This window comes from Branchiostoma lanceolatum, chromosome 13 (assembly GCF_035083965.1).
Source record: "Branchiostoma lanceolatum isolate klBraLanc5 chromosome 13, klBraLanc5.hap2, whole genome shotgun sequence".
NCBI classification, from domain to species: Eukaryota; Metazoa; Chordata; class Leptocardii; order Amphioxiformes; family Branchiostomatidae; genus Branchiostoma; species Branchiostoma lanceolatum.
In genome coordinates this window covers 8,229,224-8,249,768 of record NC_089734.1, presented here as the reverse complement: position 1 = coordinate 8,249,768, position 20,545 = coordinate 8,229,224, and the positions used below count along the sequence as shown (strand labels likewise).

The following is a 20,545-nucleotide window of genomic DNA, read 5'->3' as shown; positions in this document are numbered from 1 at the left end:
GAACTCAACAGTATTCAAAGCAGAGACCTTGGCAAGGAACGTAAAAGAACCCAACACACACAAGGAGAGTGGTGACTCGGTGTGCTTGGCCAGAAATATTTGAGCAGTAGCAAAGCCACATTGCACTAATAGCTAAGGAAAAGGGTCATGCTTCGTCCTCAGTCTGAGGTTTCAACCGCTTTGCCTTATTGACAGGAAATGTCAGCTATTTTTCCAAAGCACTTTTTATTTTAAATTTTAATGTCTATTTAGATTTTATATGCATGGATGTATTAAACTCAAAGGGACATGTACAGTTACTGACATGCCGCAATTACAAGGTTGGATGGAATCCTGGTACCAAATGTGGGACTCAAAATGTGTGGCTGACCTTCAGAGATGACCCCATTTATCAGTCTGTGGAACACTCCAGATTGAACCATACAGCTGGGAATTATTCATAACTACTATCGGAGCTGTTACGCTTCATTGTGTTGGGTCCTGGAAGTGGACTAAAAAAGCTCATCTTTAAAATGAAAAATCCTGTCCTCGGTCGACTTTAAAGCTTGCTGCTATATCACAATCAGAGAAAGCATATTTGGAATCATCCTAATGTCAATGGGGGGAATTATTCATAACTACCATCTGAGCTGTTCTGCTGTATAGAGTCGGGTCCTGGCAGTGGAATAAAAAAAGTTGTGTTTTTTTTTCAAGTGAAAAATCCTGTCCTTGGTGGACTTTGCTGGAGAAATTATGTCACTATTAGAGAAAGCTTAATTGGAATTATCCTAATGTCATGTTCAGTTTATGCATCAGACATCATCAACTAACATGGGGATAGATGAAACTTAGAACCAATAGTTAACGTCAATTTCCATTACTATGTCATGATTGACATAATGTTATAAGTTCCTCCAATATCTTATCCTTTTTGCACTTCCACAGCTTGTAGTGAAAGTCTTCATGGATGACGGGAACTCCAAGACACTGCTGGTCGATGAGACCATGAAATGTTACCACGTCATCGTCCAGCTGGTGGACAAGAACCACTGCGACCCTGGACCGGACTGGACACTCGTGGAGCAGATACCAGACCTCTACATGGGTAAGCAAACAAATAAGGAAACCAGTTTTACTAGCAAACAAGTTACATTCAGAAAGAGGGAGGGATGCGAGACAGGAAGCTAGTAGACAGAACCTGACTTCTACATGGCTAATCAAAGAAATAAGATGACAGAAGAAATAAGAAGTCTTTTAAGCAGATCGTCACTTGTCAAATGAAGATGCCTGCAAATTATTCTATTCTATTCTTGCTGTTAAGATGAAATGGTGATTTTTAAAAGGGATGTACTGGTTTCAGTTAACCAGATTCCTTCATCATCATCATCATCATTTCCTAACCTTACAGAGCTAACTAGATTTCGTTTTACCATTTTCCAAGCTGATCAGATTTCTGATTTACCCTGTTCCAGAGCGTGTGCTTGAGGACCATGAGCCCTTGGTGCAGGTGCTGCTGAACTGGACACGAGACACCAACAACAAACTGCTGTTCTTAGAGAGGCGGGACAAGTACCTGTTCTTCAGGGAGCCTCAGTTCTTCCTAATCGATGAGACTGAGTCTGAGGCTTCTGTGGAGCTGGCACAACAGGGCAAAGACCAGCTTCTAGAGGTTTGTGTGTGCCTGAAGAATTTCTGTTTCCCAAATTGTCAAGATGTGTTGGAAGGTCTAGTACAAAGACTTGGCAGTGTTTTCCAGTTTTTGCCTGAAGAAATGGAATAGCTTTTTGGTAGTTTAAGAACATCATAATTGCCAAATATTGTAAAAGTAAAGGTCAAAGATCAGCTTCTAATAGTTTGTGTGAGAGTGTGAATCATTTTTGTTTCCCGTAGTCTCATGATGTGTTGGATGTGCAACTTCTAGTGCAAAGACTTAGCTGTGTTTTCCAGTTTTTGCCAGAAGAAACGGAATACTAGTAGCTTTTTATTACTTTAAGAACATCTTACAATGTATATATTGTATAAATAAAAGAAAAGAGTTTAACATATTTTATGTTATCATTATTGTTTCAGGAGTTTCTTGCTTCTGGAAAGGGTATCCCAGAACTGGAAGGAATTATGTACTTGAAGTCTGATGGAAAGAAGTCGTGGAAGAAATACTTCTTCATGTTGAGAGCCTCAGGACTGTACTACAACCCGAAGGGGAAAACTAAGGTGAGAGCAGAACACAGAACTTGTTATGTTGATGAATTTAGCTGCAATGTACATGTATTACTGAAGAAATAAGGTTTTACTTTTTTCAGCTATTCTGAGTCCTTTACTGAGAATGAGACTTTTACATGTCTCTAAGTCTTAACATTCATTGTCTAACTCAATATCTTGATTTACAAAATAACATGTTTGTATTTAAGGCCATACTCTAGGAAGTAAACTTGCCAGAACTTCAGTATACACTGCAATGAACTGAAGTTTGTTACTTCACTTGTTATGGTGAAGAGAAAAATATGCGTCTATGCCTGAGTTGTTCAAATACTTTGATCTGACAGAGGTGTTTTTTGGTATTACGGTATGTTTTAATGTTTTTCTACCTGTGTTTAACAGTCATCTCGAGACCTGGCATGCCTGGTGCAGTTTGACCATGTCAATGTCTATTATGGCCTCAACTTCAAGAAGAAATACAAGGCACCGACTGACTTCTGCTTTGCGCTGAAGGTAAAGATACATTCTATAAGACTTGTGTTTTATACAGCTGAGCTGGATTGTACAGAATCAAATGTAGATCTACTGTCTTTTGTTTACAAATCACAACAGGATGAATACAATCAACAATAAGAGTCCTAGGACACAATTCTCCCTGAAGTAATATGGTGTTTGTGGTGTTGGCTGAGGTGTTTGATAACATCATTTCTAATACTCCATCAGGAGGTTACCCTCCTTCCCGGAGTTATAAGGATCATATTCGATGTTTCACTAGATTAGATTTTGTTACAGTGCAGTGGCTTGGGCTGTCTGTATGAGCTTACCTTCTCTTAAACTTTGCCCGTTTTCCTCAATTTCAATGGCGAGCTCTTATCTGAAACCCCAACAAATTAAGGACAGGACATCCATGTTTTATTACTGTCCTTAAGAGGATGCCGCATGTATATTTCACAGGATGTCAGTGATTCTCATCTTCCTGTTCCTTATTGATGTCTTATCAGTCTTTCCTCTCACAAGCACGATATATCCTGACCACCCCTGTGCAGGCAATCTTATGACCCCTGTCTTCTGCCAGCTGTGTGATATATGGGTCGTTTCATTAGAAATCAGGGAGGGGAAGGGTCTTTGTTGTCTGGAAGTTAGAGCTTTGATGGCTTATCTTTTCTTGGTCATATAGCTTTTATCTCTTCCTGCCAAACTGATGTAAAAAGATCTGTAAAACAGATATAAATCTTTGCATTTTTGCTGTCCTATTTCTAAACATCCAGAGCTACATAATGTTTTATTCTTTTAGCACCCTCAGATCCAGGCCAAGTCCAAGTACATCAAGTACTTCTGCTGTGAGGAGGACAGAGACATGTGGCACTGGGTCATGGGCATCAGGATGGCTAAGGTATGTGGGGTGTTCAGAACAGAGGCCTCTGTATTAAAATCCTTGTACTAGTATATTCCTTCACCTGTATGTATGGTCCTAGTATGGTTCCTCAAAGCACACTGTAAAGGAAGCAATCAGTGTTGAAAAAATTGACAAGTTGCCACTATTGTACCAACAATCATGAAAAATTTTTAAATTATGTTTTTTTGTTCAGGCCCCTGTAACAAACTGTCCACTGTATTATATATTCCTTCACCTTGTAGTACATGTAGGTCCTAGTATGATGCCTTGAAGCACACTGTAGGAATTAAGTAGCAATCAGTGTCATGTAAATTTGTGAGTTATTGATACTTGACTAACAATTATGAAGAAAAAAATTGACAGCAAAGTGATGTTGTGTTCCCAGTATGGAGACCAGTTGTACCAGAACTTCCAAGAAATGAAGCTGGATCTATCGAGAGCGTTGCCGCCGAGCGGCACGATGGCCACCATCCAGCGCTCGGCGACCAACGACTCAGCCATGGGATCCAGCATCAGTCTGCAGTCCACTGGGAGCTCCAGCAGCAGCGTCAGCAGCTCAACTCTGTCTTCCCAAGGTGTGTATACTGTTTGCAGCGACATCTATCAGCATAGGACAGTACTGCAGCAAAATTGTTCACCAGACCCTTGTCCTCTACTCGCATGCAACACTTTCTGTACCTATATTGTATATAGCCGGTATAACCGCCATTCGGCGTAACACACCAGCTTTGCAGGCACGTGGCGCACAAGCAGCCGGTTCTCTTACACTAAACGGCCTGTCACACCTAGTCTTTGCACATCTGACTGCAACCGTTCTTTAAATTTGGATGTGTAGAAGGTTTGATAGTTTTAAAGAACAACCTTTGGAAGATGCACTTGATTTGTCGTGTCCTTTCTTGTTTCAGCCAACTTTATTCAAGTTTTTTCTTTGATAAAATGAATGTAAATTTTTTTGGGCAGGTTTTGGAGGTGAACAAAAGACGGGAAGGCGGAGTGTTGGGGATGCATTCTCAGAGGCATGGAAGAAAGGAGAAACCCAGCATGTCATCCAGGCCAAGGTTTGTATCTCCCTTAATGATAGCAGATCATATGTCTAGCTGTATCAATATTGATTGCAAATGCTGTGGTACAATGTATCTCTTGACCAGACAAATCCATGTCAGACCATACCTCAGTGTAGCTGTATCACATTGCAAATGCGGTGCCATATTTTGTCTGCATGTATGAATATTAGTTACGAACTCGGGGATTAGTTTTTTCTAGTCGGAGCCATTTGAACCATGCCTCTCTATCATTGTTCTTTATAGATGCTGTGGTATATTTTGTCCAGACAAATTCACATTGGGCCATCCCTTGCTGTAGCTATATCAGTGATACATGGTGCCATATTCTGTCAGGCTGTTTGAATGTTGGTTACGAATGTGGTGATATGTTTCCTCCAGTCGGAGCCGATGTCGCCCACTTCCCCCGGCGGGAGGTCGGCGACCTTGTCCATCTCCAGTGCGGGCAGCTGGGGCGAGAACCAGCGGTTAAGCCTGCCTCCGCGGGACTCTGGGAGGAAAACAGCTGGGGACAGGCAGCCACGCCCACATTCTACCAAAGAACAGGTGATTATTACCCTCTACCTGCTGAGGTCGCCTTTTAGGATCAAATATTTATTGGTTTTTACAAAGGTAGAATGAAGATGGTTAAGTCTTGACTTTCTGTAATGCAAGCACAGGTTTCTTAAACTTTCGAATGCGGTTGAAGCTGTAAGAGATTACCAAGATGCTGATAAGAAAGATTACTGCAATTGATGTATAGGTGTATGTAGTTCAGTAAGTGTCTTTATCTGACAGTATGTAGAGGATTTCAGTGTGATGTAGTAGAATCAGATATTGAAACAATTTGTCCTTCCCCACACAGGCGGTGACATTAATGAAGGAGCTGGAGCAGGTCAGGTCAGTCGGGCCCAGCCACTCGGTCCCAGTCCAGAGACCACCCATCCCGGCACCCTTCCACCTACAACAACAACAACAACAACAACAGGACCCCCAGGAGGTGTATGAAGTCATGGCGCCCCAAGTGTATGAACCCATGATCAAGCAGTCATCCCCGTCAACAAAACCCAAGGCGTACGTACCACAAGGTGGAACAGCCACTCCAATGTTGCATGCTGCTGTTCCCAGCGCTGGCCGACCTCTCTCCTCGGGTGTTCCATCAGCTGGCACTCCCCCCTCCCCTGCAGCAACCGTACAGCCACAGAGGGCAATCATCAACACGGCAATCATACAACAGAGAAACTCCTTGAGAAAGAGCGATGGATTCCAAGATCTTCCACCTCCCCCACCCCCTCCGAAAGAAGGCGCTCCTCATCCACCCATTGTTCAGGTCAGCGTTCAGAGAGCCCCAAGTCTGCCGTCACAGCGGTCCCAGCCTCCGCTAGCACCGAAACACGCTGGTTCCCTTCCCATGGGTATCGTACCTCCCCAGGCACAGCCTCCTCCTGTCGCCGCAAAGCCAACATCAGGGATGGCAAAACGAGAGATGAAGCTACCTCCACCGCCACCACCTAAAAGAAGCCAGGAAACAAAACTAAGTGCTGAACAACAACAACAACAACAGCAGCAGCAACAACAACAACAACCTCAGGCCGCAGGCCGTGCAACTCCTGCTCTGTCCCTGATAGCTGATCTGAGGAAGACACTGGAGAAACAGCAGCAGAAGATTGCTGATGCCGAATCACAACAACAACAGCAAGCAGTGACTCCGAAAACCCCCGACCTCCCTCCCCCTCCTCCTGAGTTCTTAGAAGGACTTCCAAGTAACAAGCCTCCACTCAAGAAGAAACCACCACCACCTCCTAAGAGAAGTGAGCAGACTTATCTGTCTGGGAACAAGTAATGAGCTGATCACCCCTCTTTTGTAATGGTTTCTGCCTTTCTCACACCATGTATCTGACTGCTACACTTGTGTAGGGGTGGCAACATGCTTTTCAATCACTGTTACTCCATACATTGCTTGTAACTCAATTTGATGAAATTTGTTGGCTTTATTCATAAGGCAACAATTGTTGATTCTAAAGAACGTGTATAGTGGCACAAAAAGATTTTGCACTTCTTGTCAGAAATTTAGACCATTACTAGGAATTCAGATATTTTAGACATTTCATTCAAATTAGAAATATCAGGCAGTATTTGATTAGGCTCTGAGAATGCAATGGTTTTCAGCTTTTCAGCTTCAGATACGTTGTTGTCCACACAGTGCCATCCTCAAAAGCTTAATTAGATCCAAAAGATCTTGGCCCCCAAAAAATAAAATCTGTGTCATCAATTAATTCTTCCAGATTTGATAACAAACAAGGCAGTGCAGTGCAAGGCAAACAACGTTAAGTTTTTGTACCTTTTAGACATGTTCTAGTTTTTGTTGCCGACTGGAATTCTTGTAAGTACATGTACTGGGAATTCGTGAATAGAAAGATGAGTGAGGATTTGTATTCAGAAGTTAACTGAGAAAACACAGTCAAGTAGACTTCAATGTGTAAATAGGCTGACTGAGGTGTTTGAGACAATTTTTCAACAACTGGACAATTTTTCCAAAACGATGAATTAGCAGTGGTACTACATTGTATATTTACCTAAATCTCAGTCCTAGTAAGAGCAAAAGTGGTAGATGAAGATGAATTTTTATTAAAGATTATGTACGATGAATTCTTGAGGTGACTGGAGATCATAATGACTTCTCTGGGTGTTCCCGGTGCACTCAAGAACATTGAGAAGTAGTGGAAAATTTGTAAGTCTCGTACTAATGAAGAAAACCTTTGGGGTAAACTATAGTGTATAAGGTAAAATCACATCATTGAAGATCAAACAATTTCCATATTTTTGTATTGTTTTGAGGAAATTTTACGAGACAATTGTCCATAAGAAATTGGGAGAATGGGATTTTGAATGTCAGTGTTGAAATCATATTGATTGTCAGAAAGTACTGTTACAGTAGTACTAATAGGTGAAAATGACTGGTGTTTGTTGGAGGATATATGTTGAAATGGACATAGGGAAGTAAGGTAATTGTGGTGTTTTCAGCCAATGAAAATGGACTTTCTTAGATAGGTACACATTTTACATGTGGTACAAGTATTTGTTTAGTAATGTCAGATCTATAAGTTTAACTACATATGTCAGAGTTAGTAAACTGTTGGCCTGGTAAGGAATCTACGGAAATGTTGTCAAATAAACCATGACAAATACGACTAGAACGATACATGTACTAGTATTTTGGGTCGCCCAAAACTGTCTGTACTAATTATTTCATGTTACAGGTTTGCAGTACCGGTATCTACAACTACATTTGTACAACTGTATGACATGGTTTCATTAATATTGTCACTCCAGCCTTGCCACTTAACGTTAACTGGTGATTTGTACATACTGTTTTCCACTTCGTAAATTGTTGCCTATATCAATGACCAATTAAGAATATATTGGAAGAGTTACTTAAAGGTGTTTTTCTCTTTGATTCCTTTTATTAATGACCTACTAGTTAGGAGGCACCCAATACTTTGTTATATCTAAGTAATGTTACCAATTAATTTTGTCAACTGACATTTGCTAAATTACAAGTTATCCTTGATTGCACTTAATAATGTCAAATATCTTGGTACAATTTATCAAATAAAGAAAAAAAACTGAGTAACATTTGATGTTACAACAATGTATATAACATTGCTGTCTTTAAAGCATACATGAAAATTACTGGTTAAGACACCGTTGATAGATATTTGAGACACAGCATCCCATGAAAAAGCAGACACATTTTTTACACATAAATTTGCAGTAAATGTTTCCTATACAGATGGTTGTTGGGAACAGCAGTTTACAATACATTTGTACATTTGATAAATTCATGAGCACTGGTAGTCCTTTTATGTGCTTTTGTCCGATGATTTGTTGATTGTTATGACAATCCTTATTTATCACAATGAAAAAGTGAACAACTTATAGGTAATTTGGTGACTAGTACATTATCAGATTTTTACCATCTTGTAGGTATCATAAACTTTTTGAATGAGGGAAAGAAGAAATTGTTAGGGTAATTCTGGGTCAGCCTCTGCAAAAAACAAACAACGTACAATGGTGGTGCTGATTTTATTGTATTTATGATGCTAGTATTGGAATTCTTTGGTGGAAAAGCAACCAGTTCATATCCAAGATGTAACAATAGCACTTTTCTTTTTGTACATTGCTGAATTGCAGAAGTTGGCATTATTGATGTATATTGTTGGCTAGGCAGCCAGGTGATCGTGACAACCTTGATCATTAAAAATGGGAATTACACATGTTCGTGGCTGTCTGTTGTTTTTCTTACTTTAAGCAGAAATATAACGTTATCACTTAGGCCATGTTGATTGGATTAAATGTATATGCATGACATGTTCTGGGAACCCCCAAGCTGATACGAGCATGCGAAAACAAAAGTTGTACAAAAAAAATGTTGCCTTCATCATCAAATCTAATTGGTCAGAAAGGTTGAAGAAATGACAAACCACACATATTATGGTGTACCGAATGATGGATTAAAGAATAAAGAATAAAAAAAAAATGAATTCTTTATTTTGGTTCTGTTTTTGACATTCTAAGTACTAGTATCTGTTTTCCAATAATTTTTTTGCGGTTCATGGCATTTTTTTACTCATTTTGCAGCTGCTTCCTACGATTTATAGCCAATGGTCGAAAACGTTTAGTCAATGGTTGAAAACTTCTTTTTTGAAAAGGACAAAAATTGATACACACACGGATGTATTAAATCATATCAACATGGTCTTACTTTACTCATATCGTATGTTAAGCAGATTTTAAGTTTTCTGTAGGAATGATATTTCAACAGCCCGTTAGATAAATAGTGTAGCCAATTTTTCTCTTATTGACTTTTACAAGAGAAAAGCAACAGTAAATCTTTATCTGATTCAGTCGCGTCCTCTAGCGGCCTTTCCTCATATCACACCTGAAGTAGAGCTGCTTGACAATGCATGCCGGGAATTTGGCCACGCCCCCTATTTTGGAGAACGGAGGCGGAAGTAAAGACAACTTCGATGCAGATAAGGTACGTACACGGCTGAATTTCTGTCTTTTTCTGTGTTTTTGGAGGGGCAGCTGTTAAAACCGCTGTGAACTAGCTTCCAACACATTGTGGTATTTTTTTTAGTTGAAGAGGCCGTAGTAAAATCGCGGCAAGACGACAGAGAACTGTAGAAAGTAGATAATTTTTCCTGTCCTAATTTTCTACCGTGGCCGACAGGTCAAAATTATAATAATAATATCAGGTGTATTTGCAGCCAGTGCCACAGGCAGGTACCCAATGTGTAGGGTAATGAGGCTGTTTAACGTGTTCGAGGCACCTCCTCGAGCACGGGACCCCCGTTTTACGTCCCTCCCGGAAGACGATTTCTTATGAGCAATACACCTACATGTACTTTGGGTGCGTACATAACGCTACCTACTTCGGGTGCGCACACGTATCTAACAGTTACCTGCCACGGCTGGATACTAGTAACATGTGCATTGCAATTAACAAGCCTGGAGTGTGGCTAACTAATTATGGTTACTATTGTTGTCTACACCAGGAATTTGTTTGACCAAACAGTTAACTTGCCTGTAGGCATGATACACTAGTTTTTGTACAGTGGTGACTGTATGGTGGGTTCTTTAATGTGCTCGAGGTGTGGCTCTCTTCAAACCAACACTCAGGGCCTCTGACTATTAAATATGTCCCATCATAGAGGACTAGGTTTAAGGCACTCATTTTCACCTGGCCTTCATAAACCTTAAACTGTAGGTGTAATGTGATTTTCTCATGGTAACGTTAAATTTCCTTGTTGTTATATACAGGTTGATGCAGACAAGACTTCTGGGAGGTTGAATCAGGTGTCAGAAAAGAGTTTCTTCCTGTTTTCCTGCCAAAGATATGTTGACAATCCAAGAAGTAACCATGAAGATAACTCTAGTGTTAGCAGTGTTATCTGCAGTTTTAGTGGTCCACTGCAAGAATTTTGAAGAAATGGACAAGAAAATATTTCTGGGTGAAGATGGCCAGTCAGTTGTTGTCTTGGACAATGTCCTGTCAGATGAAGCCGTGTCTGCGTTGTTGATGTACGCCTCAGTCTTCACCAAGTGGGAGTACACGCACGTCACATCGTCACCAGAAATGTTCCAGAAACCCCCTTTCATATCCCCGCTGTCGGGAGAGATGATGGAGAAGACGTCGTTATGGGAGGCAGTCGAAGACACACTGGAGAAGTTAACGGGGAAACAGGAGGAGTACTATCCTTATGACATCCACTCGGCAATTCTGCGCAGATACGACAGGCTGCAGCCGAAGGCTCACTGTGAAGACGGGGACTTTATGGCAAAAATGTACCTAAACCAGTATGTGGGTAAAAATGACTACGGCCACCTGACGCTGTATAATGGGAAACACGGTAATGTTACGAACACTTTGACAGCTGTGCATCCAAAACAAGGTCGTCTGGTGATTTGGCCATGTTCTGTGCCAGCAATTGAGCACCCTCCCTCCATGGGATATAAGCAGCTGCTGCACGTGCTAACTCTGAAGATAACTACCAATGAAGGAAAGTTTAGGGAGTACCAGAAGCAGGTGGAAGGGTTCAAATTGCTGAGCGATGAGAATGAGAAAGCTCCCTTTGCCTTGAGCCATGGAGAAAAGTTACAGAAGGAAGTTACAGACTTGGACTTAGACAAATTGCAGACGCAAAGGTGTGTATGGATTTGCTATTCAAGAATTCTTATAATCACTGCTACTTTCAGACTGCCTTCGTTAAATTTTTTTCCAGACTGTTTCAAGACATTTACACCAAACGTAACTCACTGGTTATCTTGAATTTTTTTTAGTTTGAAGCCTTGAACTGACCTTATAGATCTTAAGAATTGAAAACTCTTGGTCGTGGTGGGTTGTCGTGCGTCTTATCTTTGATGAGCAAATGTATGTTAGAAGCCTCGGGGTTTGTCAAAACACTATTCAGAGATATGTTTATATAGTACTCTGTGGGGTGTTGAGTAACTCTAGCCGGTCACAGAAAATCTACATGGATAGTCATGCTTCAGTTGCACTGAATAGAAGATGCAATGAGAAAGGAGAGCTAATATTACTTTTTCTCTCAAGATTTGACAAACCATCATACATGTCATGGTATTGTTATCTAATTTGACAATGCATTAACACTGTCATTGCCACTATCTAACCTGAGTTTTTTTCCTGTTGCTACATACTAGGTTCTATGACAGTAGAGGGCGTGTGATTGCAGTTTATGATGATGTGGTAGGAGAAGAAGACCTGGAGTCCCTCCACTCCTACGTTAACAACATGTTCCAGTTCTTAATGTACAGCCCACATGACACTGGGCTGTTAGAAGACAATGACAACGTCCAGTGGATCACAGCGTTAAATGTATGTATTGGAATGTATGTGTAGAAAATGAACCCACAGATTTTGAATTGAAATTCGTATCTAAAGAACAGCTGATTATGTTATGAAACATAAACAGCTGATTATGTTATAAAACTGACCATGATGAGAGAAGTTATTGTTTACATTCAGCCTTTATGACAGGCCTCTACTTAAACCACTTGTGTTTATTTTTTAAATTTGCACGACCCCTCCCACAAGGCTTTACATTGGATTATGAAACCCATTGTTACTTAATTTTTCATACACATGAGATGACTCCAATATGTTTATCACACTCAGGTTGAGAGTTTTGTGAAGAGTCGGATGTGGAACATCGTCAGTCGTGTCGCCGACCACGTCAGCAACAGGACGAACTGGTACCCGTACGACGTGGCGATGAACGTGATTCGCAGTGCAGACTACACCAGGATCCACGAGGACTGTGAGATAGACGAGTACGAATACACCTTCCTGCTGTATCTCAACAAGGACTGGGAGGTGAGCGCTTAGATTATTGTGACGTGCATGGTCCAGTGGTTAGTGACCCTGTCACTGGACCAAGGGGTTGGGAGATTGAGTCCCGGACTGAAGTGACAGTGTTTTTTGTCTAAACCTCCCTGATTGTCTCCAGACCTGGGTATTAACTCTTTGTACACAGCCAGGAAAAATAACATGGCAATGTTTCAGTAACTGTAGTCTCTCTGCTACCTCCCCTCAGGGCAGTCCTGACTGGTTTTACTGCCCTAACTGCTCAACCAGTCAGCATTGCCCTGAGGAAAGTTATCAAGATACCGTATGATTTAATTTCCAGCCTGATGAAACTATTCACACAGAGACATCTCCACACCTACTAGAGGAGATGACTGTGTCTATAGAATTTCTTGTTCAAACATTGAATATTGGTTGGAGTCATAAAGTATTGACTATATAGACATTACCCTTAATGCACACTGTCACACTGTTAAATTCACAATGTGCATCCTTGGCAGGATCAGTATGAAACTAAATCTCATTTCTTCACAGTCAAACAAGTACGGAGAGACCGTGTTTGTAGAGTATGTTGAGGATGACACGTGGGGTGGCAAGCTTGGACCAGGGGGCGAGCAATATGAGATGGTCGCAGCAGTTCGACCCCGCTACGGCAGGATTGTCATTTTTAGGGTATGTTGTGTTTTTCTTTTGCTTTCCCTATGGATGATAAATTCCTTTGGCTGTTCATGTTTGTTGAAACTAAAGTATGTTGTGTTTTTTTCTATTTTCTTCATGTAAATGATCCAGACTGTTTTACTAAAGGCTTAATGCAATTCTTTGTTTTTACGATCCTAGAACATCATTCCACATTCCGCACGACCCCCAGTTGGCACGTTTGACGGAGCCCGCTACACTTTTGCAGTGAAAGTCGCGCAGACGCGTACCAGGGCCATCGCCAAGACCCTGATGGAGGCCATGGAGTTTGTTCCAGCGCAGGATGAGGAGGGGGAACAACTGGTGGAACAGCTGAAGAGGAGAGAATTTGACCGCCCAAGACAAGGTGGGATATGTACTCATATACTCAGTGTTTATATAAAAGGCATGTTTGATTTAGAATCAGGTAAATGCAAAGAAAACAGTTACTCAAGCAACTGGAGAAAATTTTGATTTCAAAATTTTATCACCATCATGGTGGACTTTTGATTTAGAAATGTTATCCAGTTGCTTGAGTAGCTGTTTTTTATCTTATTACCCGGATGTCTAACCTTCATCAAAGAATCAGGACACTGGTATCATCTCTTTTTTTGTCTTCACAATTACTGTGACATAAAGAAAGATTGGTGAGCATGTCAAAACTTACTATCTTTGCTCCGGCATCATAACAGAGGGAACTCTGTAGTGAAAACTCTCATATTTTGTTTGTCCGTATGTTAACCAGATGTACCAACTGACTTCTTGGACAGCAAGCTACAGGAGGCCATGGAACATAGGAAGAACTTCATACAGGGCATCCGAGAAAAGGCAGAAGACATTCTCATGACTAAAGATTAGCTCTTACTTTCTAACTGCTAAATGTGGACAATTTATGTCCAGGTAGCACTAAGCAGATCTCCTTGACATGACATATTACAATACCGATGAACTTTCACACAACGACTTATCATCATGTCAATATGAAATCCTGTGGAAATGGAACGGGTTGTTCCAATGTTTGATTTCAGAGGGGGGATTCTGGAAAATGAGATTTGTGAAGGTTTAAGATTGTTTGAGAAATGAAAGGGACTTAAAGTAGCATTTGACCTTACTTGATGCCACTTGAGTACAGGTCGGATTGTAAAAAGATGTTTAATTCAGGGGTAGAAAGGAGAAAGAAATTCAACTTATTAAGATGGTGAAGTAAAAAATCCTTTATTTATCAATTTGGTGGCTTTAGATATTCAAGACACTATTTGCAAGGGTTAGTCTATTTTGGTATTTTCTACAGGGATTGGGATAGTTTTATTCATTCTTTCACTTTTTTTTACTTGTTTGCCACAATTTGTTCTCTTTACATTTGTCGCAAGTGTAAGAACAATACTGAGAAGAAAATATCTGCATTTTGCTGCTACTGTAAGTAAATGCTTTCTGTGCATCTAACATTCCAGATAAGATTTGTACCAGATAGGTCCTTTTTACACTCTGAGAGTATCACAAAAAGTCTTAATACTGTACATTAGGTGCACAATGTTTCTTAGAATTAAGTTTGAAAGACTAGAATGGAAATAAGGTTAACATATCAAGATTTTAGGTTCTCCAAGTTTACTTGTTTGTGTAGATGTAAGTGGAATGAAGCCTTTAGTTTGTAAAATATTGAATAATATGAAATGGTGTCTGAAATGACTATACATGGAAATAAAATTTATAAGAAGGTGAATATTTCAAATGAATCATTTTGTAGAATCCCTGTAAGGTGTACTAAGGTGTTTCACACAACACTACAGAGCAACTTCCAACAGGCCAAAGACACGGGTAAGTAAAGCGGACATCAGAGATAGAGTTGTAGACATCACAACATGTGACGCCATCCCCACATACACACACTGTTCTCCGGACTCATTTGGATGGGTGGGGCAACCCCTCTGCTCCGGCAAGTTTGCAGCGCCGCCCAGCGGAATAGTGAAGTTCTGCAGCCCACACGTCAGGGCGACCATGTCCAGGTTGTCCTGTGTAGCCGGGATGGCCGCGGTCTGGGTGTTCACCTCGTGTGGAGCAAGGACATCATGTTCTCTCCGTGTCAGGAGGAGGATATACTCCTCTCCAACGTCAACTGTGATGTTTGTTAAGAAAAAAAAAAAAAGATTGATTAAAAGAAACAAAAAATTCAAATATTCTGACCCAACTAATCGCAGGTAAATCGTAGGTAAAATCAGCTATCGCAGATCGTCGGGCGATATATTGTGGAAAGCAAATTAAAAAGGATCCTTTTGACATTTCGTATTCATCATTTTACGCCAGGGAAGTAAAAAAAGAAACCAAGTCACTGACGAAAGATACATGTAGAGGATACTATCTGGAACATATGACCGTTACAAAATGCATCTAGTTGATCGAGTATTAAACCTTTGTATTATTTTACTGCAGGTCAAAGCTTGTGATAATGAGGCAAACCATACCTTCTGTCCTGCTGCATGTTGTGGGTCCCCCTATCTCCACAACTGTAATGTTGTATTGTAGTGGACCTCCCTTCAACACGCAGTACACCTCAAAAAGTCCAGCATATGTGTGCGGCCACATATCCTCATAGCCTGTTCACATCAGGGTGACGAAAGATAGACAAATTAGAAGGTTTACAATACTACTGTTCAATTGATGAATGTAACGTTACATGGTGAAATGCTCGATCTAGCTTTTCTTTGATGACTGGTCTACTTAAACACCTTTAGATTTGTTACACATATGCCTATATACCGGTAGTGAATGATGTCTAGACCCGGACCAGTAGTTAGATTCTTTTTCTTTCAGCAAGTGTACTAACCAGGCGTCTCAGTCTTGTTCAACACTTTGGCATGGACCACAATTTCAGCCTGAACCAGCCGCTGACGGTAGCTAATGGGGCGCCAGTCCTCAGTCAGGGAGCACCCTAGTGACTTTGGGAGGAACAGCAGAACGGCGGCGAGGGCAAGCAAGGAGATAGACGACATCTTCCTATCCTGCTTCGTTTGAGATTTCTTTTGAGCTGTTTTGTAGACAACTGTAAGAAATGACAATGGATAGTGTTGATATTGCTGCAATTGTGACCTGGGTGAAGAATTTACCTGTACCTGTGCAAGTTTTGATCCAGAAGCCAATTAATATTTAGCTCTGGGGACATGCGGGAAACCCTCAGCTTAAATCTCGCTCAACACTGATTTGTCGACATTCAAAATTGACACCTGTAACTGCAGTTCTGCTTCATTCCGCCGAGAGCTAGTGCCTCCTTGAACCGCAGGGAGCTGGATAAGAAACTTGAACCTCGAAACTGGACTAACGTTGTCTTTTGAGAAGCTTGGAAAACATTTGAAGAGATAACTTGGCATGATTTAGGTACTATTCATATCCACAATGGTCAAAATAACGCATAAGACCGTTATGTAACGGGAGGAGGTCAATGTCCGTCAATGGTCCAATGTCCGACAGGGTTACAAAATATATTACATGTATTATGATGTTATGCCTTGGTGCATGCACATTTTAATGAGAACTAGTTATAGAATAAGCCTTTCTTTTAAAAAAATCTGCAAAATATTTGTATGCATTTGACGCTATTCGCAGAGGTTGACGAGGGATCTTTCCGAGGCCATGGCGTCCAAAACTGCTAAATCGTTCAGTTCATACAGAGAATGTTACTGACATTCAACGCCCCGGAACTACGTGTTGATCAGAGCAATGAGGTTCAGATGGGGATTGTGTTGAAAATCGGGGAAACACAACATCGGTCACAAGGGAATAAGAAGAGTTCAGTGATACATGTACATATCGCCAAGGATTACTTTTTTTCAAGAATTACTATTACCTGAGCGCTCCCTACCAAGCGTAGCGTATTAAAATACTGTATTCACAAAAGCGTTTGACTTACCAAGTGTTGGACGGTGCCGAAGTGAAACAGTCACGGTTTGTAGCTCGGAAGACAGACCACACGCCTAATCTAAGCGGTTTGGTAGATACCTTCTGTATTTATACTCTAGCGACTTCCGGCCTCAGGTAAACACGTATAACGCCGTACCAAGGTGTACTATGGAGTGGGCCGCACTTCCTGTGACGTCACGACGATTACAAAGGTCGACGCTGCTCAGTGTGGGGTACAAAACAAAGGTTGTTCCCACGATTATTTGCGGGTGGTATTTGTGATTGTCGTCTGCAACAGCCAGACCAAATAAATAAGTCAGTCTGCAGAGAAGAGGTACAGAAATAAATAAAAAAATCATCGAGATATTGACCTTGTCCTCTGTCACCTGACGTGAAGTCTTTTGTTCTATGCCTTTGACGTATCGGTTACCTGATACGTGTTTACTTGTAGCAGCCTACCTGTTCGGCAACGTTTCGGCACGAGTCGCACGACAATCAGCGATCTGATAGAAGCTGTCTTCAGGTTTTTCACTAACAACAAGCGTTTCTGCATGCTTAATGCACGATGTGTGCATTATCCATTGGATACGATTTTGTAAGTTGCGCTGACGGCCGAGATATTTTGGCTTTTGGTAGTTCTTAGTGGATGGAATTGGGGAGGGGGGCTTGCTTTGAAAGCTCTATAGTCCATACTTGTCTGACAAGTGAGGCACTGACAAGCAATTGGACACCAATGGATGAATCTACACTAAGACATGTAACCTTACAATTGCGTTTTACGTAGAAATAGACTTGAAATAGACTTGCCATTGGTATTTGACAATTTAATTGTGTAATTAGAGCGGTTTGACATCTTTTTCATTGTATGGCATAAGATCATCCTGCCGGTTCATACATTTTGGCACAATAGAATTCGATACAGCCGTAAACATGCACTATGTATTTCGTTTTATACTTTATAATGGAATGAACAATTGTGCCATTTCTTATAGCAGCTCCTACAGTTTTCAGCAACTTGAACCTGAGGCACCGACAAGACGTCTAGTGTTGAAGAGCATTGACAACATGGTCTATCTTTCCCTCCTTGCTTTCGGTGCTGTGTTGCTTGTGCTCCCGACAACGTCACGGGGCTGCTCCCAACCCATTGGCTGGCATGTGAAGACACTCACTCAACGTGTCTTTCTAGCTGACATCGTTGTCCATGCTAAAGCCCTGAACAAGACTGAAACACCCGGTGAGTGAATTTTTGGATACTTTTCAACAATAGAATAAGCACGCCAAAACACAAGCAACTGGATAAGATTTTGAAACAGTCGTTTCAGACAGCATCCGCTATCTTTCGTCAGTGACTTAAAGGATAGAACTGGAGAACCGGGTTTGAATTACCAAAACTAATGACTGTTTCAAAATTTTATCCAGTTGCTTGAGTAACTGTTTTTGGCGTATCTTATTACCTAGTACCTGGATCTGTAAGTTTCATCAACGTAATAGAATAAGCATATTGTATTAACATTGCAGAGTATTGTAGTATTTTTTACCCGGCGTTTTATGTCGTGACCAAGGTCACAAACTGTAATCCCTGGCCAGCTAACTCCTCTGACATGTTATCTGTCTATTTGGCCAATCTAAACTATTTTTCCAGCGACCAGTGGAGCCTGTTAGAGGCTACGTTTTCAGCTCTGGTAATCATTTTCATTTCAAGTACAAATGGGTTACTTCATATTTCAACGAAGGAAGAGCGCAACCTTACCTTTATTCGTCTAGTTTATTTATTTATTTATCTAATTAGTTGCATGTAAAACTTTCAAAAGACGATTGACTACAAGGAATCACATACTTACGAACCACGTGCACTGACACTAAGTTGTATTTGTGCAGGTTTTGAGTTATACTGGCCAGAAGCATACGCTGGAACCATGGCGGTTTACTGTGTGTTGAAGGGAGGCCCCCTGCCGTACAACATCACAGTGGTCGAGATGGGCTACATAGGAGGATTATGCACTGCCAACGAAGGTAGAACTCACGTCAAAGAGTGATTTTATACGATGATACACTGTACACATGTACATGATATAACATAAACAATCTTAGTTTGCAGTTTTCAAGCTTTAATGCACATTTGTGGATCATGGAATGCAAATTATGTTGTTTCAGGTTCTGTCTGATTTTAAGACTTTGTTCTTTGTTTTCCTGATTGTACAGTTGACATCGATGAGGAATATATCCTCCTCCTGACTCGGAGAGACAACAGCACCTTCCTGCCAAACGACGTAAACATCCAAACCGCAGTCATCCCGGCCACCCGAGACAACCTGGATACGGTGGCCCTGACGTGTGGGCTGTCCAACTTCACTCTTCCGCTGGGCGGCGCTGCAAACTTACCGGAGCAGAGGGGTTGCCCCACCCATCCGAATGAGTCCGGAGAACAGTGTTTGCATGCAGGAGCGGCATCACATGTTGTGGTGTCCATAAATACGATAATATTTCTGTACTCTGCGCTTTTCGCATTGTTTTGAAAACCCAGTGTAACTATCGCCTATCCAAGCTCACAGTTCAATGATCCGCCGTCTGAAACGTCTTGCTCAAGAGACCCAGAAGTATCTAGTTGCTCGATTCATTTTGTGTATGTTTTAAACTAGAACTGTTATAACTACGATGTCGTCATTACTGAGATCTGGTGCTTGTAACACTAGAGGAGGTGGAGATTGCCTCTAATGTATGTAGTGTTAGAGCAAAGACAGTAAAGGCAATACAGTATTAAGATATACTACATATGAATTCATATATAGCATATCTTATTGTATCGCCTTTACAATCTTATACTTGTCATATACATATGTATGCAACCTTTGCGGTGACGAACATCATGATATATAATGTTACATGTGCAAGCAGTGATGGCCATGGACTTGAAATAAACAATACATAACATAAACTAATATCTAATGTAACGTTACCAACATATTATGCAAATTAGCGTGGCATTTGTGTCGATAGCAAAACCATGTATATACATAACGATATATAAAACAAATGTATAAATTTTAGAGGCAATGTTTCAACGCAATGTAGGGACCACTGTGCTTGACAAAGAATGAATCATGAACATCAATAAATCATCACAAATTCCCAGAGGATTGTCTTTTTATGTGTCTATTTATTTATTAATTCATGCACTCATTAATTTCTTAAGGCACGTATTTGAATGGAACTACCTACTTAACTGTATCACAATCAAAAACAAACATTACATGACCCTCACTTGTTCGGGGGTTATCATATAACGTCAATGACACTTGACCTGTTTCGTCACAATATGGTGGCACCGAAACTTGATGATACACGTCACCGAAAGTTGGCACAGTCGACTTCACAATGCTTATGTAGGTAGAGTTTGATAATGTGGTATCTTTTTATGAACGTGATAAGTACAACTGCATCATACTAAAACAATGACAACATTTTATTATTAATCCA

At 40.8% G+C, this 20,545-nt stretch overlaps 4 protein-coding genes across 21 annotated transcripts in view; 3 read left to right on the top strand and 1 right to left on the bottom strand.

The window, feature by feature from the left end:
• Window positions 1–8,886, top strand: part of LOC136447908 (amyloid beta A4 precursor protein-binding family B member 1-interacting protein-like) — a 49,491-nt gene extending 40,605 nt beyond the window's left edge. For all 13 annotated transcript variants that reach the window (XM_066447041.1, XM_066447042.1, XM_066447047.1 and 10 more), the window contains 9 exons: window positions 925–1,084; window positions 1,452–1,648; window positions 2,050–2,190; window positions 2,578–2,688; window positions 3,470–3,568; window positions 3,957–4,146; window positions 4,532–4,629; window positions 5,014–5,178; window positions 5,477–8,886. In XM_066447041.1, the coding sequence (XP_066303138.1) occupies window positions 925–1,084; window positions 1,452–1,648; window positions 2,050–2,190; window positions 2,578–2,688; window positions 3,470–3,568; window positions 3,957–4,146; window positions 4,532–4,629; window positions 5,014–5,178; window positions 5,477–6,454 (2,139 nt within the window). In that variant the 3' untranslated portion in view covers window positions 6,455–8,886. The remainder of the gene's footprint in view (window positions 1–924; window positions 1,085–1,451; window positions 1,649–2,049; window positions 2,191–2,577; window positions 2,689–3,469; window positions 3,569–3,956; window positions 4,147–4,531; window positions 4,630–5,013; window positions 5,179–5,476) is intronic.
• Window positions 8,887–9,526: 640 nt separating this feature from the next.
• LOC136447495 (uncharacterized) lies at window positions 9,527–14,897 on the top strand. Its single transcript, XM_066446485.1, has 7 exons — window positions 9,527–9,652; window positions 10,438–11,322; window positions 11,839–12,013; window positions 12,314–12,511; window positions 13,037–13,174; window positions 13,340–13,544; window positions 13,923–14,897. Exons 2-7 carry the CDS (start codon window positions 10,514–10,516, stop codon window positions 14,033–14,035), a joined length of 1,638 nt encoding a protein of 545 aa, XP_066302582.1. The 5' UTR covers window positions 9,527–9,652; window positions 10,438–10,513; the 3' UTR covers window positions 14,036–14,897.
• On the bottom strand, window positions 14,377–17,205 carry LOC136447497 (coiled-coil domain-containing protein 3-like). Its single transcript, XM_066446492.1, has 4 exons — window positions 17,079–17,205; window positions 15,999–16,214; window positions 15,637–15,768; window positions 14,377–15,290 (listed from the first exon to the last, which is right to left on the bottom strand). Exons 2-4 carry the CDS (start codon window positions 16,162–16,164, stop codon window positions 14,959–14,961), a joined length of 630 nt encoding a protein of 209 aa, XP_066302589.1. The 5' UTR covers window positions 16,165–16,214; window positions 17,079–17,205; the 3' UTR covers window positions 14,377–14,958.
• Window positions 17,206–17,292: 87 nt separating this feature from the next.
• On the top strand, window positions 17,293–20,200 carry LOC136447496 (uncharacterized). 6 transcript variants are annotated; one of them, XM_066446490.1, is made up of 4 exons: window positions 17,293–17,402; window positions 18,064–18,302; window positions 18,947–19,081; window positions 19,271–20,200. In XM_066446490.1, the coding sequence occupies exons 2-4, from the start codon at window positions 18,134–18,136 to the stop codon at window positions 19,582–19,584; spliced, it is 618 nt and encodes a 205-aa protein (XP_066302587.1). In that variant the 5' UTR covers window positions 17,293–17,402; window positions 18,064–18,133; the 3' UTR covers window positions 19,585–20,200. The 6 variants fall into 6 exon arrangements, with proteins under 6 accessions (XP_066302587.1, XP_066302588.1, XP_066302586.1 ...); XM_066446491.1 differs by lacking the exon at window positions 17,293–17,402 and adding an exon at window positions 17,416–17,591 and having other exon boundaries at window positions 18,073–18,302; XM_066446489.1 differs by lacking the exon at window positions 17,293–17,402 and adding an exon at window positions 17,417–17,591.
• Window positions 20,201–20,545: the final 345 nt, after the last annotated feature.